The sequence below is a fragment of the Nomascus leucogenys genome, chromosome 19, assembly GCF_006542625.1.
Source record: "Nomascus leucogenys isolate Asia chromosome 19, Asia_NLE_v1, whole genome shotgun sequence".
Classification (NCBI taxonomy): domain Eukaryota; kingdom Metazoa; phylum Chordata; class Mammalia; order Primates; family Hylobatidae; genus Nomascus; species Nomascus leucogenys.
In genome coordinates, this window is record NC_044399.1 from 35,794,991 (window position 1) to 35,822,116 (window position 27,126).

The 27,126-nt window shown below is 51.4% G+C and overlaps 1 protein-coding gene across 1 annotated transcript in view; it reads right to left on the minus strand.

The window, feature by feature from the left end:
* Positions 1 to 796: 796 nt before the first annotated feature.
* The window catches only part of LOC115831451 (kinesin-like protein KIF1C), a 141,749-nt gene continuing 115,419 nt past the window's right edge, over positions 797 to 27,126 (minus strand). The window contains 18 exon segments of the mRNA XM_030799455.1: positions 797 to 1,535; positions 5,767 to 5,901; positions 6,757 to 6,836; positions 10,093 to 10,168; positions 10,297 to 10,376; positions 10,556 to 10,725; positions 12,633 to 12,778; positions 12,989 to 13,064; positions 13,586 to 13,664; positions 13,747 to 13,812; positions 13,974 to 14,051; positions 14,811 to 14,922; positions 15,012 to 15,190; positions 15,533 to 15,598; positions 16,257 to 16,451; positions 16,825 to 16,901; positions 17,331 to 17,467; positions 17,717 to 17,835. Of these exon segments, the coding sequence (XP_030655315.1) occupies positions 1,415 to 1,535; positions 5,767 to 5,901; positions 6,757 to 6,836; positions 10,093 to 10,168; positions 10,297 to 10,376; positions 10,556 to 10,725; positions 12,633 to 12,778; positions 12,989 to 13,064; positions 13,586 to 13,664; positions 13,747 to 13,812; positions 13,974 to 14,051; positions 14,811 to 14,922; positions 15,012 to 15,190; positions 15,533 to 15,598; positions 16,257 to 16,451; positions 16,825 to 16,901; positions 17,331 to 17,467; positions 17,717 to 17,835 (1,992 nt within the window). The 3' untranslated portion in view covers positions 797 to 1,414.

A 27,126-nucleotide genomic window follows, 5' to 3' on the forward strand; every position in this document is an offset into this window, starting at 1 on the left:
GGAAGCTTGTGAACTTGGCTTGAGCCCTAAGCAGCCGAGTATGTGCCGGGCCTCTGCTTCTCTCTTTCAGTAAGAGGGAGAACCAAGAGACTGAAGCATGGTCTGCAGAGAAGACACTTGTGCAAACACCAGGAGAATGAGGGGCCTGAGTTGTCTTCATTTCTCCTAAAAACACGCATTTCCTCCCAGGCCACCCTAGTGAAGGCATGAAGCACAGCATGTGTGTGTGTCTGTGTATGTGTGTGCAGGTATATGCCTGTGTATGTATGTGCGTGTGTATGTGCAGGTATATACACGTGAATGTATTTATGTATGTGCATGTGTGTGCAAGTATATGTATGTGTATGTATGTGCATGTGTGTGTGTGTGTGTGAGTGTGTTGCAGGGCTTTACAGTGGACAGGATGTGGGAGGGCAGCTGCAGCTCCAAGCTGCAAGTCTTTCTGATAGAATGGTTAAGATTCCCTGGACCACAGAGAGTGTTTTCATTTGCACCTATTTTTATTAGCATTTAAATCTGTATTTTTTGTAGCATGTAAAGCTTAAGTTGCTTAACTATTCTTAGAAACATTTACACCAGCGGTCCCCAAACTTTTTGGCACCAGAGAGCACTTTTCTTGAAGACAACTCTTCCACGGACCTGGGAGAAGGGGAAGGGATGATGCAGAGATGATTCAAGCCCATTACATTTATTGTGTGCTTTATTTCTATTATTATTTCACTGTAATATATAATGAAATAATTACACAACTCACCATAATATAGACTCAGTGGGAGCCCTGAGCTTGTTTTCCTGCAACTACATGGTCCCATCAGGAGGTGATGGGAGACAGTCACAGATCATCAGGCATTAGGTTCTCATAAGGAGCACACAATCTAGATCCCTGGCATGCGCAGCTCACAGTTGGGTTCTATGAGAATGTAACGGCAGCACTCCTCTGACAGGTGGCAGAGCTCATGCGGTAATGCGAGGGATGGGGAGCAGCTGTTTTTACAGATGAAGCTTTGCTCACTGGCTGGCTGCTCACCTCCTGCTGTGCAGCCTGGTTCCTAACAGGTGGGGACCCCTGATTTACCCAGTAAGATAAACACATTATTATGTCAATTGAAATGATTCACCCTGCATCACCCAAAATTATTGTGCATACCTACACCCATCCAAGGGTCCAGTAGCACACTTTGGGAGCTGTAGACAGTAAGCCTGGAGCTCCACTGAGCATTCCATCTCTCCATCTGTGGGCTAACAGGCTGTGTTAGTTTCCTAGGGCTGTTTTACAGTACCACAGACTGGGCACCTTCAACAACAGAATGTTACCATCTCGCAGTACTGGAGGCCATGGGTCCAAGATCAAGGTGTCAGCAGGGTGGGTCCTTTCTGAGGCTGTGCGGGAAGGCTCTGTTCCAGGCCCGTCTCGTCATGCGTGTATGGACGTCTTCTCCCTGTGACTCTTCATTAAGGGTGATTCTGGCGAGGGCTCCGAAGATCTTCTTTTGAAGATCTCACTGTAGATTGCTTGGGACATGCTGGTCTTGTGTCTGAGCATACATTAGTGAGTATTTCTGTGAATAGTGGTTATAAAGTGAATACTAAGCTCCTTTTTTTAAAGAAAAATACTACTTGACCCTTTATTTCATGTTTTGTGTTTTGAGATCTAATTCACGGAACAGATTTTACAGTTTATTTACCTAAATGTTTGTTAAGAGTTCAGATATAACTTAACTCCTTTTAAACATATCTTTAGTTATGCTTGATAAGAAAAATTCAAATGAAGATTGTATTCTAGTATAAATTGTTGATTTTATGATGACATTAAATATTAAAGTTATTTATTTTTGTGCCACCCTTTAGAGTGAAGAAAAGTTCACTTTTATTATCGAAGAGTGTGTTAACCCTCGCTCTGTTACCTTGTTGGTTAAAGGACCAAATATGAATACTCTCACACAAGTCAAGGATGCCATAAGAGACGGACTTCGTGCTATCCAAAATGCCATTGAAGATGGTAAGCTCTTGTGATTGATATGAACCTCACATATATGTGTGTGTATGTGTAGATATACACATACACACACACCTATGTATGCATATATATATTATATATATGTGTGTGTGTGTGTGTGTGTGTGTGTGTGTGTGTGTGTTTAGACAGTCTTGCTCTGTTGCCCAGGCTTTAGTGCAGTGGTGCGATCTCAGCCCACTGCAACCTCCACCTCCCAGGTTCAAGCGATTCTTCTGCCTCAGCCTCCCAAGTAGCAGGGATTACAGGCATGCACCACCACACCCACCTAATTTTTTATATTTTTAGTAGAGATGAGATTTCGCCATGTTGGCCAGGCTAGTCTCGAATTCTTGGGCTCAAGTGATCTGCCCTCCTTGGCCTCCCAAAGGGCTGAAATTACAGGTGTGAGCCACCACGCCTGGCCTTTAAATTTTTTTTAATTTTATTTTTAAATTTTAATCTATTTAGTCTATTTATTTATTTTCAGACCAGGTTTTGAAACTGGCTAATTTTTGTTATTTTTGGGAGAGATGAGGTTTCTCTGTGTTGCCAAGGTTGGTCCTGAACTCCTGGGCTCAAGGGATCCACTTGCCTTGGCCTCCCAAAGTGCTGGGATTACTGGCATGAGCCACTGCGCCTGGCTGCAAACCTCACATATATATATTTTTCTCGAGACAGGGTCTTGCTCTGTCACCCAGGCTAGAGTGCAGTGGCGCAGTCATGGCTCACTGCAGCCTCAAACTCCTGTGCTCAAGTGATCCTCCCACCTCAGCTGGACGATAGGTGCATGCCACCACACCTGGCTAATTTTTAAATTTTTTTTTTGTAGAGATGAGGTCTCTCTGTGTTGCCCAGGCTGGTGTTGAACTCCTGGCCTCAAGCAGTTTTCCCCCCTCAGCCTCCCAGAGTGCTGGGATTTGTAGGCATGAGCCACCACATTCAGCCCACGTTGAGCATCTTTTAATGTGCTTATTTGCCCTCCATGTATCTTTGGTGAATTTTCTGTTTAAATCTTTTGCCCTTTTAAAAAATTGGATTGTTGGCCATGCACAGTGGCTCTCACCTGTAATTCCAGCACTTTGGGAGGCCAAGGTGAGAGGACTGCTTGAGCCCAGGAGTTGGAAACCAGCCTGGGCAACATAGCAAGACCATGACTCTATACACACACACAAATAGCCAGGCACAAATAGCCAGGCATGGCAGTCTGTACCTGTAGTTCCAGCTACTTAGGAGGCTGAGGCAGGAATATCACTTGAGCCCCAAGAGTTTGAGGTTACAGTGAGCTATGATCACACCACTGCACTCCAGCCTGGGTGACAGAGCGAGACCCTGTTTCCAGAAAGACAAAAAGAAAAGAAAAGAAAAAATTGTGTTAAGTTTTCTATTGTTGAGTTTGAGAGTTCTTTGTATACATGTTGGGTACAAGTGCTTTTTCAGATAATGATTGGCAAATTTTTTCTCCTTGATGGCTTATTTTATTATTAACAGTGCTTTTCAAAGAGAAGTTCTTAATTTTGATGAAGTCTAATTTATTATTTTTATTCTCTCATGGATTATGCTTTTGGTGTGGTATCTAAAAAATCTTTACCTAACCTAGGGTCACAAAGATTTTCCTCTAAAAGTGTTACAGTCTTATGTTTTACATTTAGGTCTGTAATTCATTTTAATTTTTGTATATGGTGCAAGTATGGATACAAGTTCATTTTTTTCATATAAAGGTATCAGATTGTTTTAGTCTCATTTGCCGAAAAGACTTTACTTTCACCACCGAATTGCCTTTTCTCGTGTATAAAAAATCCGTTTTTCATATTTGTGTGGTTCTATTTCTGTGCTCTTTTTTCTGTTCTACTGATGCATTTGTCTATTTTAATGTTAATATCATACTGTCCTGACAACTGTAGCTTTATAATAAATCTTGAAATCAGTATTGTTAACTCTCATGTTTTTTTTTTTTTAAGTTATTTTGGTCATTCTAAGTCTTTGGCATTTCCATATGACTTCCATATGAATTTTAGAATCAGCTTGTCAATTTCTACCAAAAAGACTGCTGCTGGGATTTTGATCAGAACTTTTTTTTTTAGAAGGGATCTTACTCTGTCACTCAGGCTAGAGTGCAGTGGTGTGATCATGGCTCACTGCAGACTCGACCTGCTGAGCTCAAGTGACTCTCCCACCTTAGCTTCCCAAGTAGCTGGAACCACAAGCATCCACTACCATGTCTGGTTAATTTTTTTTTATTTTCTGTAGAGACAGCATCTCATTATGTTGTTCCCCAGGCTGGTCTCAAACTCCTGGGCTCAAGCGATCCTCCCACCTTGGCCTCCCAAAATGCTTCGATTACAGGTGTAAGCCACTACACCCTGCTTGATTGGAATTTTATTAAATCTGTAGATCAATTTGGAGATAGTTGATATTTTAATAATGAGCCTTCTAACTCATGAATATCATCCTATCTACTTGAGTCTTCTTGAATTTATCTCAGCAATATTTCATAGTTCTTAGTATATGAGCCTCACACACTTTTTTCCATATTTATCTCTATATATTTCATTCATTTTGTTGCTATTGTATATGTTATTTTTAAAATTTCCATTTCTGATTGTTAGTTGCTAATATATAGAAATATATTTTATTTTTGTACATGGATCTTGAATTCTGCAACCTTGCTAAATCACAATTACCTTTCTTATAGGCTTCATTGAATTGTCTATATAAGTGATTACACTGTCTGCTAATACAGTTATACTTTTTTCTTTCCAATATGGGTGTTTTAAAATTTTCTCCCTTATTTTATGGGCCGGAACCTCCAGTATAATGTTGACTAGAAATAATGAGAATGGACATCCTTTCCTCATCGCTGATCTTCGGGGGAAAGCATTCAACCTTTCTCTATTACGTATGATGTTAGCGTTAGCTATAGGTTTTTACCAGGCTGAGGAAGTTCTCCCTTCTGCACCTAGTTTGCTGACAAATTTTAATCAAGAATAAATGCCAGGCTGGGCGCGGTGGCTCATGCCTGTAATTCCAGCACTTTGGGAGGCCGACACGGGTGGATCACCTGAGGTCCACAACACATAGTGAGACCCTGTCTCTACCAAAAAATAAAATTAAAAATTAAAAAAATTCACAAGGTGTAGTGGCATGTACCTGTAGCCCCAGCTACTGAAGAGGCTGAGGTGGGAGGATTGCTTGAGCCCTGGGGATCAAGGCTGCAGTGAGCTGTGATCACACCACTGCACTACAGCCTGGGCAACAGAGCAAGACCCTGTAGAAAGAAAGGAAAAGTGACCAGGCACGGTGGCTCACGCCTATAATCCCAGCACTATGGGAGGCTGCAGGCAGGCGGATCACCTGAGGTCAGGAGTTCAAGACCAGCCTGCCCAATATGGAGAAACCTCATCTCTACTAAAAATTCAAAATTAGCCAGGTGTGGTGCCGCACACCTGTAATCCCAGCTACTTGGGAGGCTGAGGCAGGAGAATCGCTTGAACTCGGAAGGCGGAGGTTGCAGTGAGCCAAGATGGTGTCATTGCACTCCAGCCTGGGCAACAAGAGCAAGACTCCATCTCAAAAAAAAGTAATAATAATAATAAAGAAAAATAAAGAAGGAAAGGAACGGAAAGGAGGAAAGGAGGAAAGGAGGAAGGAAGGAAGGAAGGAAGGGAGGAAGGAAGGAAGGAAGGAAGGGAGGGAGGGAGGGAGGGAGATTCTTAACCCAGTCTGAGAGAGTCAAGGCCTCCTGAGGCTACAGCAGCTAAGCTGAGACTCACCGGTGAGTAGGAGCCAGCCAGTAGAAGGGGGCTGTGAGGTGTGGAGGATCTTCCAGGAAGAGGAAAGGCACAAAGGTAGGACACAGTGTGGGGTCTGCAGAGAACCATAAGCAATTTGTTGGGAGGCCGAGAGTGCTAGAAAGGAGGTAGGAGAGGGAGAGGGCCAGGCCTTGTAGGATTTTACTTATGTATATTATATGCCTTTGTGTCATCCAAATACATAACAAAATGCATTCTACACAGCGGGCCTTCCACAAATACTTTCAAAAATGAATACAATGATTGGCTGGGCACGGTGGCTCACACCTGTAATGCTAACAGTCTGGGAGGCCGAGGCGGGTGAATCACCTGAGGTCAGGAGTTTGAGACCAGCCCGGCCAACATGGTGAAACACCGTCTCTACTAAAAATACAAAAATTAGGCCGGGCGTGGTGGCTCATGCTTGTAATCCCAGCACTTTGGGAGGCCAAGGCGGGCGGATCACGAGGTCAGGAGATCGAGACCACGGTGAAACCCCGTCTCTACTAAAAATACAAAAAAATTAGCCGGGTGTGGTGGTGGGCGCCTGTAGTCCCAGCTACTCGGAGAGGCTGAGGCAGGAGAATGGCGTGAACCCTGGAGGCGGAGCTTGCAGTGAGCCGAGATTGCGCCACTGCACTCCAGCCTGGGCGACAGAGTGAGACTCCGTCTCAAAAAAAAAAAAAAAAAAAAAAGAATGCGGGGTCTATGTTTCCCAACTCTCCTGCCCCAGTAAACAAGGATGTCTCGCCCTAACCGAACTGGCAGGTGGAGGCAAGACAGCCACTGAGCAGGCACGCTCACCAACTTCTCTTGAAGCTAGAAGAGCATGCAGGGCTGTGGAGGCAGCTGTTTAGAGATCTGAGGTATCTCCAGGGACCACCAGGGAAGGGAGACGCCAATGTGGCCAACCCTTGGCAGCCACACCCCAAAAGCAGAGGCTGCCCCCCCAGGCCGCTGGGTACACACTACCTGGTGACGCCATCTTTGATGTGGTAGAGCAGACACTCAGACATCAGAGGGTCTTCGTTCAGGTTCACCAGGTGGGGAGTCTAAGCGGGGAGAGAAAGGTGGTCAGGGGGAGCCAGCCAGGGGGCGCTATGGAAAGGAAGAGAGGGAGCGGTGGGAGGAGAAACCCCTCCAGGCCTGGCACTGCCAGCTGCACCCCCTCACTCTGGAAAGCTCTCCTGCCTTCTGTACTCCTCCCATCGTCATCCCTCCACCCTGATGACATTCTTTGGTTCCCACCTCTCACACCAACCGCTTTCGGGACAGCCTGATCCACCCTCTCCTCACACGGGGGGCCTACAAAAATTGCCCCACCCATCCTGCTGCATCCAGGTCAGCAACCCTTCCCAAGGCCTGTCTCTTCAGAAGCACCTCGACCCACCAGGCTCCCTGACCAGAAGCCCCGGACCCCCTGCATTCTCTTCTTCTTCCCTATATTCCTCTGTCTCAGGTCCCATCATTTCTTTCCTCAAAATGTACCTTGCAGCTTCTGGAGAGTTGGGGGAGACTGAGTGAGCAGACTGGTACTCCCCACCTTTCATCAACCTTGAATTTCCTACACACATGAATTACTTTCACAATTTAAAAATAAAAAGTGTCACTTCAACTCAAAAGCAAATGGAACAAACATGTTTCTTGAAGCAGACTCCCTGACTCTTCCACAGTGACTACCCCTCCCTCGGCTGCTTCACCTCAAGCCTGGGTCCCTGCAGCACCCGCCTGGGGCTGTCCCTGCCTAAGGCCCCAGGCCAAGTCCATCCTGAACACCTGAGTGATTGTTATGCTGCTCTGTGCTGAAAACCCGGCCCATTCCCTTCTCCCAAAGCCCTTTCTCCTGACTTGTTTCCGTTACAACAGCCCTGCCCTTGCTGGGCAGTACTCTGGGTGGCGTACAGGCCATGCTGCCTCTGTACCCCCATTCACGCCACCGCTGCCACGCCTGGGGAAGTCTCCCTTCTCGCCAGCTGCTGCCCTGCCACACACCTGTCCATCCCTCAGCACCACCCTGCCCCAGGCCCACCTGCCTTCCTGCCACCCCTCAGGTCTCCCAGCTTCCTGCCCACACCTCGCTATGGCCATGTCTTTGCTTCGCTGCTGAGACCTCTCCAGCTGGAACCCCAGCCCCGCTGGACTTGAGCCTACTTTTTCCCCTGGCATCCCTGGACCTCCTCCATGTCCTGGCTCTAGTCCACCTGTCCAAGACCCCCTCCCAGGCCTCTCTCCCGGACTCTGTACTTCCACTCAGCGGACCCCTGAGCACTCCCTCCAAAGCAGGCCTCCTGTATCCCTGACTGCCAATGTCCCCAACAACAGCCTCCCAAAGTGCTGGGATTACAGGTGTGAGCCACCGTGCCCGGCCCATTATGAGTTCTTACTATATTCTCCTTGGGCCGGGCATCGTGGCTCACACCTGTAATCCCAGCACTTTGGGAGGCCAAGGCGGGCAGATCACAAGGTCAGGAGATTGAGACCATTCTGGCTAACACGGTGAAACCCCGTCTCTACTACAAATACAAAATATTAGCCGGGGGTGGCGGTGTGTGCCTGTAATCCCAGCTACTTGGGAGGCTGAGGCAGAAGAATCGTATGAACCCGGGAGGCAGAGGTTGCAGCGAGCCGAGATTGCACCGTTGCACTCCAGCCTGGGTGACAGTATGAGACTCCGTCTCAAAAAAAAAAAAGAACTCATAATGAAGGCTGCCTCTGAGAGGGGAACTTAAGGGTGGGAAGGATGGAGGGTTACTTTTTTTTTTTCTATAACAAAATGCTGTAAACTGAGAGACGTAACTTCTCACTGTACACACCTTTTAGAACTATTAGAATGTCCTCTCTGATGTGTATTACCTTTGTAAGAACAATTAAAACAAGAACCCCCTCCTTTGGTCTCCAGGCTTTGGCAGGTGGCATCTCTGCAAGCTCTCCAAGGAAGAAACCTCCACCCCACCAGTCTCCCCACTACTTTCTGCTTTTCCTCCATCCTTGCAACCGTGGTGGAAGCGGCCCAGCTCCAGGTATACAAAGGTGGCTGGAAGCCATGCTGAGGGCATCTTGTAGCCCCTCTTTCCACCCAGGTGTGGCTGGGTCCCAGAAGAGTCTGGCTCCCTCAGAAGGACCCCAAAGCCCCAGTCAAGACCCCAGACAAGCAGCCTGGCCTGCTGCCCACAGCTCTCTCACTCCCTCACTGTGGCTTGGGCCAGGCAAGACAAAACCCCTCTCCCCTTTTCAGAACAGGGGTTCAGTGATCCCTGCTTGCTTAGTCCCCCAGATGGACCTGACTTTACAAAACAGAGAGAAGCCTTGTTCTGGTAACGCATCACCTCTTCCAGGCAGCCCCCAGTGACCCTGTCTGGCTCAGAGCACAGTGTATCTGACTTAGGGCCTGATCCTCTGCTGCTTCACACCATGGTCCAGACAGGCTGGGCTGGTTCCCTGGTGGAACTGGAAGTTCATGCTCTGCTCAAACTGGCCTCTGCACCATCCCTTCATTGGTATGCAGCGGTACAGTGGTGCTGGCTGTCTATAGCCAGTGCCCTTTCTGACTGGTCAGTCCCTGTGCCGGATGGTTATTAATATTTTGAGTATCATTTCTGCCTCCACCTGAGCCTGACCTCTCCTGCCCTGCTCCTTCCTTCCATTCAGCAAAGATTTATTAGGCACCTAAAACCTGGCGGCAGGCACGTGTCAAGCACTGGCGTGTCCCACTCACCCCAACACATACCCCAGGCTGTTCAACCTCATGGTGGCCCTACTCCTCCATACCCCCCAAGTCCTGTCCACCTTTCAGGTTCCACTGTCCAAACCACCTTCTCTAGGAAACCAGTTGCGGCATAGCTCCAAGCTACACGGGTGCCTCCATCTATAACCAATCTCTCGCTGCACTGGTAACCACTGTCTTACAATGTAGTGCTCACGCCTCCTCTATTCCCTTTAGTCTTGTCTTCCCAAGTTATCCTTTTGAAAAACAGATTTCTTTAGCTATCTTTCTGAGTATGCACAGAATACAAAACACAAATGATACAAAAGCATGCACAGTGCCTTAGTCTCTATCCCAACCAACCTCCGATTTCCCAGGTCCTCTCCCTCTCCTGAGGCTGACTGTCAAGTGGCTGGAGGGAGAAGGCAGGGATGACTAGACAACACAGAGAGGAGGTGGCAGCAGAGGGGACAGAAATGATGGACGGACAAGCCGGGGACCTCAAAGGGAGTGATCAGGGACAGCACTCACTACCCTGCACCTGCTGCCTCTCTTCTAAGCATCCAGTGAGCTCTCTAGGCCTCCTCGCCCGATTCCTCACTCACCTTCTTTGGAGAGAAGACGCCCACAGTTCCCCCATCCTCCCGGACGGCCACCCCCATCTCAGCCAGCAATGCTTCTCTGTGGGCAGAGGGGAGGCAAATGTCAGTCTTACCTTCACTGCCTGTGACCTCCTTCCCTGTAGGGCCTGACCTCCCCCCCCCACAGCCTCCAACTCCTCCCAGGACCCCAGCTGTCGGCCCTCACACCTCTCCATCCTCAGGGCTTCTGTCTTGCGTAGCTTCTCCTCCCACGTCTCGTTCAGCTCAGCTATAATCTTCTCTGTCTCCTGGGGGCCTAAGGGTGGGTAGGTTTCAGGATGGTCTGGGACAAGCAGACCCAGGGTAGGGACAACCTACCCTGGGGCCACGCTACTCCTAGAATTCCTTCTTTCTCAAGCTTGACTTTGGAGAAGTGAACTCCCAGGAACGCCCAGACCCCCAGCCCTTGCCAGCTCCAGCTTCCCACCTGCAGCCTCTCCATGGCTTCCTCAGGCCCAATCTGGGGCTCCGTGTTGGGGGAGAATGACGGCTCCAGCTCCCCATGATGTGTGGTGGGTGATGAGGGTGAAACTGGAGCCGGGGGAGATGACACAGCTGGCAGGGCGCCTCTGACACTCCCTTCTTCCATCTTCAGGCCTGGGAGGAAGATAGAGGAAAAAGAATGAGGCTAAGGAAAGGAGCTGATGAGAGACATCCAGGAGACCAAGAGCCTCACAGAGGACCAGTCTGTAAGGACTACAGAAGACTGCTGGTCAGCCTCCTACCAGGCAAGGAGCGAGCCCTCCTACTGCAGCCACGACAAATGGGCACCCAGTCTCTCTGCTTCAACTCCAGGGGTGGAAAGCTCATTACTGAAGGAGGCGGCCAGTCCTTCCCACTATTAGATGACTTGCACCATCAGAAAATTTTTAGGTGGGGCTAGGTGTGGGGGCTCACACCTGTAATCTCAGCACTTTGGGAGGCCGAGGTGGGTGGATCACCTGAGGTCAGGAGTTTGAGACCAGCCTGGCCAACATGGTGAAACCCCGTCTCTACTAAAATACAAAAATTAGCCTGGTGTGGTGACGGGCGCCTGTAATCCTAGCTACTTGGGAGGCCGAGGCAGGAGAATCGCTTGAACCCAGGAGGCGGAGGCTGCAGTGAGCCAAGACCACGCCATTGCACTCCAGCCTGGGCGACAGAGCGGGACTGTCTCAAAAAAAGAAAATTCTTAGCTGGGCCAGACACAGTGGCTCACACCTGTAATCTCAGCACTTTGGGAGGCCAAGGTGGGCGCATCACCTTAGGTCAGGAGTTCAAGACCAGCCTGGCCCATCTAGAAACCTCTGTGTCAAACTTTTCTTTTTTGAGATGGAGTCTCCCTCTGTCACCCAGGTTGGAGTGCAGCGGCGAGATCTTGGCTCACCGCAACCTCCGCCTCCTGGGTTCAAGCGATTCTCCTGCCTCAGCCTCTCGAGTAGCTGGGATTACGGGCGTGTGCCACCAAACCTAGCTAATTTTTGTATTTTTAGTAGAGGTTTCACCACGTTGGTCAGGCTGGTCTCGAACTCCTCAACTCAGGTGACCTGCCTGCCTTGGCCTCCCCAAATGCTGGGATTACAGGCATGAGCCACTGTACCAGGCTAAAACCCTCGTTTCTACTAAACATACAAAAATTAGCCAGGTGTGGTGGCGGGCACCTGTAATCCCAGCTATTTGGGAGGCTGAGGCAGGAGAATTGCTTGAACCCAGGAGGTGGAGGTTGCAGTGAGCCAAGATCAAGCCACTGCACTCCAGCCTGGTGACAGAGCGAGACTCCGTCTCAAAAAAGAATTCTTAGCTGTGTTGAGCTGAAACTGGCCCCACGTCATGTGTACTGGTGTTTCTAGTTCTGCCCTCTGGGATAAAAAGTCCTTACTGCTTTCTCTTCTGCAAGAAAATCCCTCAAATGTTGGAAGGCAAACAGCCTAGCTACCTTATCCTTCTCTTTCCAAGAACACTCATATTCCCCACACTGTGCCCCTCAGCACTCTGACTATTCTCAATGGGATGATCTCAAGACTGAATGCAGGGTCCATTCCTGACCCAGTCAACATGGATTACACATCCTCTGATTTGGACACTATTTCCATCAGTGAGGCTGAGCCTGACATGCTAGAAAGCACTCCACTGAGCTCTGTTAGGCTATGGTCCACTTCGACTCTGACGTTTTGCAAGAACTTCTGTCAAGAAAGTCACCCAGTAGCCTAGCCTCTTCTTAACAATTTACTGTTTGACCTGTAAGTATATATTGCCATTTTTTCCTGTAACAGTCATTTTATTAGTTCCAGGAGCCTGACAGGTCCCTCTGGATCCTGATTCTCCCCTAGAGAATTAGTCCCTCCTAGCTCTGTAACATCTGAAGACATACGTCCCCTCTGCACATCTGTATCCACGTCCCTGAGCACATGAAGGGTTTCATAGTGCGTCGTCCCTCCCTGGCTCCAGGACTGGGCAAAGGCAAGTGAGGAGGGATGGGGTGGGCCAAGGGGCATCCCTGAGCTGCCCCTCCCTGGAACCTCGACCTTCCAGAGCAGAGGCTGACAGTCCCTGAGCCATCAGTAGTTCCCGCAGCCGGGCTACTTCCTCCTGCAGCTCTCTAATCAGCCGGGCATTAGGGTCCTCGTTGATGATGGCATTGCAGCGGATCTGCTTGGTGCAGTCAGCATACCTGGGTGACAGAGGAGCAGGGTCGGGTGAGGCCTGGGGGCAGGGGACCCTTGGTCTGCTGTTTCTCCTTCCCCCTCTCCCAGGTCTCAAGATATTGTGGCAGGGCTCCGGGACCTCCCCCGTCTCACGAGGAGGGTCCTGAGCAACTCGCCTCTGAACTCCTGGCACTTTTCCTACTCTGCCCCATCCCTGCTAGAGCCAGAAGCCCCACCTGAGGGTGCTGAGAGTCTCCTCGTAATTGATGTCAGCAGGGCTCAGGGCTGCCATCATTGCTGTGAGTTCCCACCTGTGAATGGAGTGCAGGGAAAAGCTTTAGCTGAGGGAGGGGCTAAGAAAAGTCAAACCGGGTCATGGGGCTGGGGCCCACTGCCCAGGCGGGGGTCTTATAGGGTCATGGTCTGAGGTAAGGGAATCTAGGGTGGTGGAACTAACCATGACATCTGGTTATGGGAGGGAATGAGGTCAGGGAGATATATCTGCAGGACAGTCACAGAAGCATGGAAGGGGGATGAAGTCAGCAGTGCAGCAGTGGGTGTGAGATCAGGGATCAGGGATCAGGCAGGGGTCATGAGTAGCCAGGTCAGTGAGGTCATGAGTAGCCAGGTCAGCGAGGCCCTTGGCTTGACGGCAGGGTATGGCCTTGTTCTCAGCATCAGGAAATCTTCAAAAGGATGTTCCCTTTGAAGGGTCAGGGGGAGAAGGAAGACAATGGGATTTGGGATTCTCGGCATAGCAAGGGGATTTGTCAGACGTATCGAAAGAGTCTGTGGGATGTGTCAGGGTCGGCAGAGAAAGAGGAAGAGGCCCTCACCCAAATTTTCCTTGAGCAGCCAGGTGAGCACAGAGTCCCTGTAGGGGATAAAATCCGACTTCTGCTTCTTTGATTGCTGGGGGATAAAAGGGGGAAGGAGGTTAGGGTGGGTCACCCCCCTTTCCCAAGCCCTTCTCTTTCCAACACCCAGGTCTCACCATATCTGCAAGGGCCGAGATCACCTTCCCTAGTGGAGTCAGGGACTTATTGATGTTGGCTCCCTGCTAGAAAAGGATGAGGAATGTGGGGATGAGACCCTCCTCTCCCAATCTGATCCACTTCCCCTTCCTACCTCCCCAGTGAGAGTCTCAGGTTCTGACTGGAGACCTCCACACACACCCCACAACACTGCCCCACAACAAACCACCCTCTGAAGCCCCCTCACCTTCAGGCGCATGACCCGGGCCCCTGAGGAGTCGGCTCACTCACTCCCAGCAAGGTCCACCAAACTGATCTGACTGACCTGGGGTCAGAGGAAACAGGCAGGAGATAAGGTGCGGGTGGAGGATGGGGCAGGCAAATCAGGGAAGCACCCAACAGGAATGTGGGCAGCTGGCAAGGGCTAGAGAGAGCCAGGAGGAGGCGAGGGAGGAGGCCGGGGGAAACAGAATACATGACAACAGTGAGACGGTGGTTACTCGCTCAATTACAAATAGCTACAGGCCCACCGCAGGCATGGACAAGGGACACACAAGGGATCCGAGCCCTGTCCTGGGTCTCATAAGAACAGCCGGGTGCGGTGGCTCACATGTGTAATCCCAGCACTTTGGGAGGCTGAGGCGGGTGGATCACCTGAGGTCAGGAGTTCAAGACCAGCCTGGCCAACACGGCGAAACTTCGTCTCTACTAAAAATACAAAAACATTAGCCGGGCCTGGTGGCACATGCCTGTAATCCCAGGTACTTGGGAGGCTGAGGCAGGAGAATCACTTGAACCCAGGAGGTGGCGGTTGCAGTGAGCTGAGATCGCAGCACTACACCACTGTACTCCAGCCTGGGTGACAGAGCGAGACTCTGCCTTAAAAAAAAAAAAGACAAGCAAACAGTAGAGGGGGACAGACTGATCTGATGGAAAAACAGGGTGGGGGTGGGGCGCGGTCATGGAAGTCCTGAGGAGGCACTCAACCCAGCAAGGGCAGGGAGGGCCCAAGACCCTTCTACCATGTCACTGTCCCTGTTGCCAAGGGAGGTTGCGTCCGGCGCGGGAGCAGGGGCGATCCCACCTTCTCCGAGTCTAGCCCCGTGAGCTGGTCATGGCAGTGCTGTGTGAAGACGATGGTAAAGACGGCATGGGAACGGCTGCTGGTCTCATTCATGTTGGTGGCAGCCACAGTCCTTGGGGGCAAAGGAAGCAGTCACTGGATCCTGCCTCTCACCTTCCCAACCCTGGCCCCCTTGCCCTCTGCTCCATCAGCCTGCCTCACCGTGCTTTATTTCCACAGTCCATGAGGTCAGCAACGTCTGCGTAGGAGGTCACAGCCAATCTGGACAGGTCCTGCACGTAGGGGCCCAGGATGGGGTGCTCCCGGACCCACAGAGAACCCCGACTCTTGAGGTTCAAGAGGTCTCGTACCCGCTCACAACAGATCTCCATATAGCTCACCTGAGTGGGAAAAGCAAATGAGAAGTAACAAAACTAGCCACAACAATGACAACGAAACTTAATCTGACTCCACTGGACATGATCGAAGTGACTGCAGCTAATACACAGTGTGAAGCATTCTGCGGATGCTAGCTCAGCGACCTGCCCAACAAGCCAGGAAGTGCATCCGATCATTAGCATCTCCTAGATGAACATATGAAGCTGAAGGACAGAATCACTGCCCCAAAGTCACAGTCAGTAACCAGCAGAGCCAGGATTAGTTCCCAGGCTGTCTGATTCCCGCGACGGCCCTCAGCAGTCTGGACCCCTCTCAGCCCTGCCACCATTAAGACCCGGGCTTACCTCCACAGAGTAGGATAGCTGAGCACTCTGGTTCTCACTAACGTGAGGGAAGAGGTCCTCACAGAGCTGGAGGGGGACACAGGGAAATACAGAGAAGCTCCTGCTCAGGGCACACCTGAAGTGTCCAGCCACAGGCCAGGGCCAGTCCCAAGTGACCCCATTTAACCCTTACCCACAGCCCTGAGGGAGGGGTTATTCCCATTTCACAGATGGGAAAACAACCTCAGAGAGGTTCCCACTTGCCCAAGATCACAGGCTAGCATTCAGCCAGCCAGGGTGCAAACCCCAGGAGTCCTGACTCCCAAGCCTGTGTGCCAGGTTGCTATGCTGGACAGCCAGGGACAATTACGGTTAACTCTGTGATCCCAATCGGCATTTCTACACTTAACACTCTACTGGTGGTACACAAGCCTGCAGGAGAACTATACTCACAAATCATTATGAAACCAAGTAAAATAGTAGTAAGTTGTAAAACTGGCGCTCGAAACCAAGGCTCACTGATGCCAAAGTCTTGCTCTTCTCACTGAGGCTCACTGCCTCTGATAGGGGCAAAGACCCTCCCACCCCAGAAGGTTGTCCAGCTTGCAGTCAACCTCTATCTCCCATCACCAATGGCCTCAGAGCCAGGTCTCTGTTCCATAATCCTCAGACCCTGGTCCTTCCTTCCTCAGACGGCAGCTAAAGACGCTCCTGCCCTGGCTGCCCCACCAGGTCCTAGGCGTACCTGGGGCACGATGCCCTGCTGCCCTGGCTCCTGCCGCCCTGGCTCCTGCCGCCCCATCATGGTATAGGATTTCCCAGCCCCGGTGTGCCCATAGGCAGAGTCGCACACGTCATAGCCTTCAGAGGCGTGGAGCAGCATCTCTTCTCCAATGTCCCGACACACTTGCTGCTGAGATGCAAACTGGGGGTCCTCTGCCTAGGAGAAAGTAGGGGCAGAGAAAAACAGAGGAACCCTGGATGTCTTTATCCTTCGTGTCTCTGTCCCAAGGGTCCTGCTTCCATCACTGATGATTCCCCAAAGACCTGTGTGCCCTCTCACCCTCATCATTGTCCTTATCACCCCAAGGATCCTATCTAGCCCCTGCTAGTCCTAATTACCCCAAGGGATTCTGCCTTCCTGTCGAGGCCTCAATCATAGCCTAAGGGTCCTACCACCCCCACCCAGGATCATTCTCCCAATTCAGCTTGACTAATCCCCTGGGGGGTCCTAGTTCGTAACATGTCCCCTCCTCAGGACCTACATCCACTGTCTCTCACTGCCTTGCTCTTCCCCCAGCCCAACAACCCACCGAAGTGTGTGACCAGTAGGAGTAGTCAAAGGTGAAGCTTTTGGGGGAATCCTTGCTCTGTTTAGGGTTGATGATGGCTGAGGGGCAGGAGAGGGTAAAGGAAGGAAAGTCAAAGTCAGGTACTCCCAGTCCCTGCCCATACCCCCACCAGCCGCTGGAATCCAAGCATCCCACTCCTCACCACTGTCCTGACTCATCTCTCCCCTTTAATATTCCCCACCCCCTCCAGCCACCAAAGCTAATTTTGGCTTCCTAGGACCCGCCCCCACTGAGCTGCCTCCCTGGATTGGGCAGTGGAGGGCTCCAGGCCAACATTCCCCCTCCCAGGGACTGGGAACACGGGAAAGGCCAGCCTGCCCCAGCCCCCACCCTTACGACTAGCACCTGCTCTGTGCCCAGCATAACCCTCCTCTTAGTTTGGCCTAGCGGGATGGCCCTGTGTGGTGGGCCCAGCTGGGCCCGGCCTTCCCTGCCTGTGCCCAGCCAGGCCCCTGGGACTCACTCACAGGTGGTGTTGCCCTGCATGCTGACCACACCCTTGGCATCCTGGCTGGTCTCGCGGGCGTTCAAGGGCCGAACCCTCACTGCCACTTTCACCGAGGCACCAGCCATGGCTCCAGACACTCCTGCCCTCCTCAGCTGGAGGACAGAGAAAGGAGTGGTGGGGTCAGAACCACTGCGGGGACCCAAACATTGCCTCCCAGCTTCTTCCCGGAACCAGTCTCTTCACATCTCCCCCAAAGCCACCCAGCCTCTCAAGGACCCAGCTCTTATTCCCTTGGCTTTCCTCCCAAATGTCACTGTCTTGAGAGACTCCCAAAGGTATTTCTGCCTCTCTCCCCAGCCATATACCAGCTTGCAGGAACCTGGGCGGTCTCCCCCAGAGTTACCTGGCGTCCTGGCCCCAGACCAGGTGGGATGTATCAGTTCTGGCTGCCACTGGCCCTCGTAGGGGGAGCCCCATCCTACTCCTGGGGCCTGGCCACACCAGGTGGGGCTCTGGGAGATACCCTGGTTGTGGGGGAAGAGTTGTTAGGAGGCATCTGTGGTTCCAGAGACCTGTCTGGGGTTCCCAGGTTGGAGGGCCCACGTTATCGGGGGAATAGTAGGAAAAGTACGGACAGCTGACCCTCTGGAGTGGCTGAATGCAATGTGAATCCAAGGGCAGGGACGGTGATATTTTTATTCCTTGTCACTCGCAAATGTACTGAACGTTCAGATAGAGGACAGAGAGAGAAAGAGGCTGGACAGAGGGCAATTCAGAGAGGGGCACATGGGCAGAGATGTGAGGGTGGTGGGAAGAGAGAGAGGAGGGGCAGAGAGTCACAGACACCAAGAAAATTAGAGAAATAAGACACAAGGCAAGCCTGAGGTCATGCTATGAAGGAACGAATGCGAGAGGAAAGGAGGAAGACACACAGCACAGCAAACACAAGGTGTTAAAGAGGCAGGATGGGGAACTCCGGGGCCAAAGCATAAACTGGGAGCCCAGAAAAGAGACCAGAGAGGAAACTGCAAATGCAAAACCTGTCCTAAAATTCCCCCACAGGGTCGGCAAGGGAGAATCCAGTTCCCACCTGAGGCCCACAACCTCCATGCACCAGGCCGGTAGTGCGGATGGGCAAAGTCCAAGGGCTGTAGGTAGGGCCCAGGACTGGGATCCACAGGGCCAGCTGTGTGGGCTCTAAGCCCCTTGCCCAGCCCCCAGCACTTCCTCCACAGGATCCAGGACAATGGGCAGGGGAGGGTAGGGTCATCCTGTAGCCATCAGACCAACCCTCAGGGCTCCACCCTTGGGGCGCCCAGAAATACCTGTGTTTGAGGGTAGAGGGTCCCTGGGGCCTCCCTGAAAGGGAGAAAGAAAAGGAAGCCGGCTGGCTGGTGCCAGCCCCAGCCTGGGGCTAGTGCTATGGCGTCCACTGCCCTGAGGAAGGTGCCAGGCTGGAGCCCAGGAATGTGGGTGATCGGGTGCCCACACCCTGGGAGGAGAGGCTGAACAGCCCACGCCCACGGACAACAGGGAGGAGAACCACGAAGAGGGATAAAGGATGCTGAGCCCCCTCCTGTGGCCCCAGTGGGCCCCAAACTCCTGTCACACTGGGCCTCCCCTCACCAGTCTTCCTGGGCAGAGCATGGGAGGGTGAGGGGCTGGTCTGTCCCAGGACAGGAAGGGAGTAGCTGGAATCACAGAAGCTGGCTCAGGAAGAACAGCCCTGACCCCCTAGACCCTGACCAGGGGAGGGAAGGACACTGGTGGGGACAAGCGATGGTGACGCCGTTGCTGCAGCTAATGGGACAAGGAATGGGGTGGCACGGCTGGGGGCCAGCGGGGTAAGGGAATAGAGGTAGGGACAGGGGTCAGCCGGTCCAGCTCTGAAGCAGCCGTGGGGTACAAGGAGAATACTGGGCGGCTGGGGTGGGGCCAACCGGCCCGAAAGGGGGTCTTGGGCCACCTGCACCTTGCCCACCCGGCGGTTCTCACACAGGTCCCCGCCCGGCCTCTCAGGGCGGCCATGCCGACCCGTCCTCCTGTCCAGCCAGCCGGCGGCCGCCCGGGCCTGGCACCTCTCTGCGCCTCCGCGGAACAAACAGCACATGATCCCGGCTCTTGAGCCTAAATCGCGCCGCCGGACCCCGGCTCCCCGCCCCCCAACCCGGCACGTTCCTCCGCGGGCGTCCCTTCCCTCCCCCTTCCCCAGCCCTCACCTCGGCGCAGCGGGGCTCCCGGAGCAGCTCGGCGGAGAGGGACAAGCTTTCTGGGAAGCGTGAGGCGAGAGCGGGAAGGATCCGGGGCTGGTTCGGAGCTGCCCCCGCCCCTCGCCGGGTGCCCGGGCGGCGGGCGGCGGACTCGCGCCCCGGGGGCCGCAGCAGTAGCGGCGCCAGCGGCCGGCGCCCGCCCGGGCAGCGCGAGCTGGGGCGGGAGCGAGGAGCGGGGGAAGCGCGGGCGCGCGCGGAGGGGCGGGTGCGCGCCGTCCCGGGAAGGATCCGGGAGCGACCCTGGCTACTGTCGTTAAAGGGGCAACGCTCCCGGCCCGTGGGGCCCAGCGACCGGGAACGTGGGGACCGAGCTGCGGACGCAGAAGGGCGAGCAGACGCCGCAACCCAGGCGGGTTGCAGACGCTTGAGGAACACGGAAACGTCGGGGACTGACCCTCAGGGGCACCCAGGCCCCGGCCCAGCGCACGTCGCCGCCGTTGGAGGCGCGCCCAGGGGGCGGAGCCTCCCGTCGAGGCCCGCCCAGAAGGCGGTTCCGCCCAGGCCCCGCCCTCAGGCGAGCACCGCCCGCCGGCTCCTTCCTGGGCTCCAGTCGCCGTCTCTGTCCTTTCCGCCCCGCCGAGTTCTAGAATTCGCGGCGCAGCTGCTTCAGGTGCTGGGGCCAAGTGCGGCCGGCCGTGGCGCGGCTACTCGGGCGCTCTGTCCCCGCCTGGCCCTCAAGTTCGTCCGCTCCGGACGCCGCCTCAGGCCCAAACCAACCCCTTCAGGCCCGGGTGCCGCCTAAGGCCGGAGCTGCCCTCTCAGACCCGGGACTCCCCTCAGGCCCCAGCCTGCCCCTCGGCCTGGGCCCACCACCTCAGGGCCCCTCTCGAGGGACGCAGCCCCCAGTCGTGCCCTCGGGATGGGCTGCCCGGAAGGTCCGGCCATGCCCGGTCCACCTGTCGAGGGTTCCCGTCGCCCTGTCAGGCGCAGGCCGCGCCCTCCGGCCTGGCGCTTCCCTGCAGCGGGGCTCCAGGCCGCCCCTCAGCCCCAGCCGGACCCTCGGGTCCTCATCCACCCTCGCAGGCCCAGGCCGTGGCTACCCCGAAGTCAACTGTGGAGGATCCTTCCTGGCTTCCTTTAGCTCCATCCTGCTCTTGGATCTAGGTCACCCGCTTGGACCCAACTATCTGAGGCCCGAATGTCCCGCAGCTCCCGCTGCCCCCTGGCGTTCTGCTGATCCCCCTCCGAGTCAGGACATCCCCTTTAGACCCCACTTTAGGCCCTTTCAGCCCAACTCCAACTAGCCCCATCTGCCGCTTCCGCACGGTATACTTCTCTCCGCTTTCGACCTCACCTGCTTTCTCAGCCCATCCCTAGTTCCCTTGGATAAATACTAGTTCACCTCTACCGTTCCAGCTGGCTGCTTCTGTCCTTCGGGAGCCTACGTGCTCTCTCTCCTATCTAGTATTCTTTTTTTTTTTGCTCTGTCGCGCAGGCGGGAGTGCAGTGGCGCGACCTCAGCTCACGGCAACCTCCGCCTCCCGGGTTCAAGCGATTCTCCTCGCTCCATAGCTGGGATTACAGATGCCTGCCACCACACCTGGCTAATTTTTGTGTTTTTAGTAGAGACTGGGTTTCGCTGTGTTGGCCAGGCTGGTCTCGGACTCCTGACCTCAAGTGATCGGCCCGCCTTGGCCTCCCAAAGTGCTGGGATTACAGTCTTGAGCCACAGCGCCTGGCTTTTTTTTTTTTTTTTTTTCTTCTGAGAGACAGGGTCTCACTCTGAAGCCCAGGCTGGTGTGCAGCGGTGCGATGTTACCTCACTGCAGCCTTGACCTCCCGGGCTCAGATGATACTCCCACCTCAGCCTCTCGCATACAAGCGCACACCACCACACCTGGCTAAATTTTTTTGTATTCTTGTAAAGAGGGGGTTTCGCCATGTTGCCCAGGCTGGTCTCAAACTCCTGGGCTCAAGCGATCCACCCACTTCCGCCTCCCAAATTGCTGGGATTACAGGTGTGAGCCACTGTGCCCAGTCTTAACTGCCCTTTCTCCCCACCCCAACTGGCCTTCAGGTCATCTTTGGCTGTCCCTACATGCAACTCACCTCCCTGCTCACCTTCCTATCCACAGGCATTCCCAACTGCCCCCTCCTTCCCTGTCACCAGTTGACCATTATGTCCACACTTCACTTTTTTTAATTTATTTTTTTATTTTTTGAAAGAGAGAGTTTCGCTCTTGTTGCACAGGCTGGAGTGCAATGGCGCGATCTCAACTTACCACAACCTCTGCCTCCCTGGTTCACGCAATTCTCCTGCCTCAGCCTCCCGAGTAGCTGGGATTACAGGCATGTACCACCGCACCCGGCTAATTTTTGTATTTTTTAGTAGAGACAGGGTTTCTCCATGTTGGTCAGACTGGTCTCGAACTCCCGACCTCAGGTGATCCACCTGCCTCGGCCTCCCAAAGTGCTGGGAGTACATGCATAAGCCACCACACCAGCCCCAAGAGGTATGTCTTAAACCTCACTGTAAGACGCACACAGTAGCGTCTTTTGTTATTTTTTAAAACGTGCTGGCCCAGTGCGGTGGCTCATGCCTGTAATCCCAACACTTTGGGAGGCCAAGGCGGGCGGATCACGAGGTCAGGAGTTCAAGACTAGCCTGACCAATATGGTGAAACCCTGTCTCTACTAAAAATACAAAAATTAGGGCTGGGTGTGGTGGCTCAAGCTTGTAATCCCAGCACTTTGGGAGGTCAAGGTGGGAGGATCCCCTGAGGTTGGGAGTTGGAGAAACCCTGTTTCTACTAAAAATACAAAATTTGTCGGCTGTGGTGGCACACACCTGTAGTCCCAGCTACTCGGGAGGCTGAGGTAGGAGAATTACTTGAACCCAGGAGGCAGAGTTTGCAGTGAGTTGAGATCGGGCCACTGCACTTCAGCCTGGGAGACAGAGCGAGACTCCATCTCAAAAAAAAAAAAAAAAAAGTGCTGACCATACATGCCCCAGGTCACTTGTCCCCTGGAAGGTGTTAGGCCAAGCACTCCTAGGTCTCTGAGGCACAACACACACACCAGGTCCAAGCTGACAGACAGCGCATGTGTACCACGTCCTTCCTCCCTGCCCAACTCATTTTCACAGAGACTTTGCTTGAGCTTATGTGAACCCAAATCATTCTATTTTTTTTTAAAGTGTCAGAACTAAAACAAACTGGTGACCTCAAAAATACACCTCAGCAGGTGCAGTGGCTTACGCCTGTAATCCCAGCGCTTTGCGAGGCCAAGGTGGGCGGATCACCTGAGGTCAGGAGTTCAAGACCAGTCTGACCAGCATGGTGAAACCCCGTCGCTACTAAAAATACAAAAATTAGTCTGGCGTGGTGGCGCATGCCTGTAATCCCAGCTACTCAGGGGGTTGAGGCAGGAGAATCACTCAAACCTGGGAGGTGGGGGCTGCAGTGAGCCAAGATCAACAACAACAAGGAAACTGAACATGAAAGTTTGATGGAAGATATTTAAATAATCTCAAAGTATCTCCTCAAAAGATACTTACTAATTACAAAGGCAAAAATGTCACCAGGGAAAAACATCGGCAGGCACCACCTTATACATGTGATGGAAGTTAACATCACAAGTAATAGGACAAAGATATAAATATCATGTATATCTTGATCTGATGCATTAAGGAGGACACAATGTCACTTCAAAGGTCCTGCCAAAATGGCATAACCTGAATCTAATACTAAGGAAACATCAGCTAAACCCAAAGCATTCTACAAACTAACTGGCCTGTACTAATCAAAAATGTCAACATCATGAAAGTCAAAGAAAAACTGAGGAAATGTTCCAGATTAAAGGAAACTAGGGAGAGTTATAATTGCATCAGTGTCAATTTCCTATTTCTGATCATTTTAGTATAGTTATGTAAGACACTGTCCTTGATTTTAGAAAATATACACTGAGTAGGCTGGGCGCAGTGGCTCGCACCTGTAATCCCAGCACTTTGGGAGGCTGAGGCGGGCAGATCACCTAAGGTCAGGAGTTTGAGACCAGCCTGGTCAACGTGGTGAAACCCCATCTCTACTAAAAATACAAAAATTAGCCGGGCGTGGTGGTGGATGCGTGTAATCCCAGCTACTTGGCAGGCAGAGGTTGTAGTGAGCCCGAGATTCCGCCGCTACACTCCAGTCTGGGTGACAGAGTGATAATCCATCTCAAAAAAAAGAAAAGAAAGAAAACATACGCTGAAATTTTAGGGGTAAAGGGAAATCATGTCTGTAACACTGTCTTAAACAGTTCAAAAAAATTATGTATGCACACGTGTATATATGTATACACATATATACATATACATAGAAGGATAAAACAAAATAAATGTGGTGAAATGGTAACATTTGGGGAATCCAGGTGAGAGATATATAGGAATTCTTTTTTTTTTTTCGTGACTGAGTCTCGCTCTGTTGCCCAGGTTGGAGTGTAGTGGTGCGATCTTTGCTCGCCACAACCTCTGCCTCCCAGTTTCAAGCGATTCTCCTACCTCAGCCTCCCGAGTAGCTGGGATTACAGGAGCACACCACCATGCCCAGCTAACTTTTCTATTTTTAGTAGAGACAGAGTTTCACTATGTTGGCCAGACTGGTCTCAAACTCCTGACCTCATGATCCACCCGCCTTGGCCTCCCAAAGTGCTAGGATTACAGGCATGAGCCACTGAGCCTGGCATAGGAATTATTTATACTACTCTTAAAACTCTTTAAGTGTGAAATTATGTCAAAATAAAGTTTATCTGGGCGGGCACGGTGGCTCACACCTGTAATCCCAGCACTTAGCTAGGCAGAGGCAGGAGGATCGCTTGAGCCCAGGAGTTGGAGATCTGCCTGGTAACAAGCGTGACCCCATTCTCCACAAAAATGGTAAAAAAAAAAAAAGAAAGAAAGAAATGTAGAAAGTAAAAAAAAGGCATTCCAGTGCAAAAGAGGCTTGATAGGACAGGATATGTCTGGGGAATCTACAAGTAGCTCACTGTGGTTAGAAGTGGTTAGAGATTAGGCTAGGGAAGTAGGTAGAGGCCAGGAAATGGAAGATCTGGACAGAGGAAGGTCTGGGTGAAATGAACAAATACTTGGCTTTACGAAAGACACATCTAGTAGCAGTAGGGAGTATTAGGAGAGAAATGAGGCTAGTTAGGAGGCTAGTATAATAAACCCACTAAAAAGATCTATAAGAAAATGAAGGTAGAAAAAAATGAAAGGCTAAGAATACATAATTTGCATTTGCTGACAAACTAGATATGAGAGGAAATGATGATACCTTTATTTCTGCATAAGTAATAGGATAGATAATGGTGCCATTCAATACTGGCAAATGAAAGTGAAAAAGTTTTGGGAAAACGATGCCCTGTTTTAGACATGCCAGGTATCAGTTCCAGGAAGTTACCCCGATGGTACATCTCCATAAGTAATATGGAAAGCAAATACACAGGTTATTGGTTCCAACATTATCTGCGAAACTGACACACTGGAAACAGCCTAAATGCTCAGACCTAGGATATTGGCCGAAAACCTATGGAATCTACACAACATGTAACAAAGCTATAAAAATAAGAAAAATCTCTATGAAAACAAGATACAAAAGAGTATTTAAAAGTACAACAGCATGGATACTACGCTATCTTTTGTACAAGAAAGGGGAAATGAGAATATATATATAATCTGTATCTGCTTATACCTGCAAAAATGAAGACAACTAAGATAAACTAAAAGCTAATGATAATGAAAGGGAAGGTTAAGAAATAAGACTTTTCAGTATACCTTCTGAGTAAAACCTCAATGGTTTTATCATCCATTTTTTTCTTTCCTGAATGAAATGTTACTGCAATTATAAAATGTAGATTTTTCCTTTTGAACCATATTAATGTTTAATATATTCCAAAAATAAAATCAACAAGGATGAGGGGTGGGAAGTACAACGGAATACAATAGGAATACATAAATTTAATTGACTATTACACCAATAACTTTACCACAGAAAGAGAAAGAGAAAAAAGATATAAGAGAAAAAGATTTTTTTTTTTTAGATGGAGTCTCACTCTGTCACCCAGGCTGCAGTGCAGTGGCATGGTCTCGGCTCACTGCAACCTCCGCCTCCCAGGTTCAAGTGATTCTCCTGCCTCAGCCTCCAAAGTAGCTGGGACTACAGGTGCCTGCCACCACGCCTGGCTAATTTTTGTATTTTTAGTAGAGATGGGGTTTCACCATGTTGGCCAGGCTGGTTTCGAACTCCTGACCTCATGATCAGCCCGCCTTGGCCTCCCAAAGTGCTGGGATTACAGGCGTGAGCCACTGTGCCTGGCGAGAAAAAGATACTTAAGTAATTTTAGACTGCACACCTTTAGTGGTCTATATGTAAGCACACAAAAATTGCAAAGAAATATTAAATCAAACTTAGTAGGTTTGTAGCTGGAAATACTATCGGTATTATAATTTTCATTATGCATATATTGTACAACTGAACAAATGACTGCATTTATTTATGTTGTTACCAGAGTTCTCACTGTAGGAAAAAAGGAGATCCAAATATGAACTGAAAGAAGGATGTGGCCGGGCGCAGTGGCTCACGCTTGTAATCCCAGCACTTTGGGAGGCCGAGGCGGGTGGATCACAAGGTCAGGAGTTCAAGACCAGCCTGGCCAAGATTATGAAATCCCGTGTCTACTAAAAATACAAAAATTTGCCGGGCATGGCGGCAGGCATCTGTAATCCCAGCTACTCAGGAGGCGGAGGCAGAGACTTGCTTGAACCCAGGAGGTGGAGGCTGCAGTGATCTGAGATTGCACCACTGCACTCCGGCCTGGGGGACAGATCGAGACTCCGTCTCAAAAATAAAAAAAATAAAAATAAAAGAGAAGAACACTATGGAATTCGACTGGAAATAGGGCTAACAATATGAAGCACTTTGGGAAGCCAAGGTAGGTGGATCACCATGTTGGCCAGGAGTTTGAGACAAGCCTGCCCAACATGGTGAAACCTCATCTTTACTAAAAATACAAGAATTAGCCAGGTATGGTGGTGAGCACCTGTACTCCCAGTTACTCTAGAGGCTGAGGCACGAGAATCACTGGAACCCGGGAAGCAGAGGTTGCAGTGAGCTGAGGCAGCCTGGTGTCCAAGGCTGTGGTGAGCCATGATCATGCCACTGCACTCAAGCCTGGGCAACAGAAGAAGACCCCGTCTCAAAAAAAAAAAAAAAAGGGCCAGGTGCAGTGGCTCACACCTGTAATCTCAGCATTTTAGGAGGCTGCGGCGGGCAGATCATGAGGTCAGGAGTTCAAGACCAGCCTGGCCAACATAGTGAAACCCCATCTCTACTAAAAATACAAAAATCAGCCAAGCATGGTGGCACGTACCTGTAATCCCAGCTACTCAGGAGGTTGAGGCAGGAGAATTGCTTGAACCTGGGAGGCAAAGGTTGCAGTGAGCCAAGACCACATCATTGCACTCCAGCCTGGGCAACAGAGTGAACCTCCATCTCAAAAAAAAAAAAAAATTTAAAAAGGGAGTATAGGGCCAGGTGCAGTGACTCACGCCTGTAATCCCAGCACTTT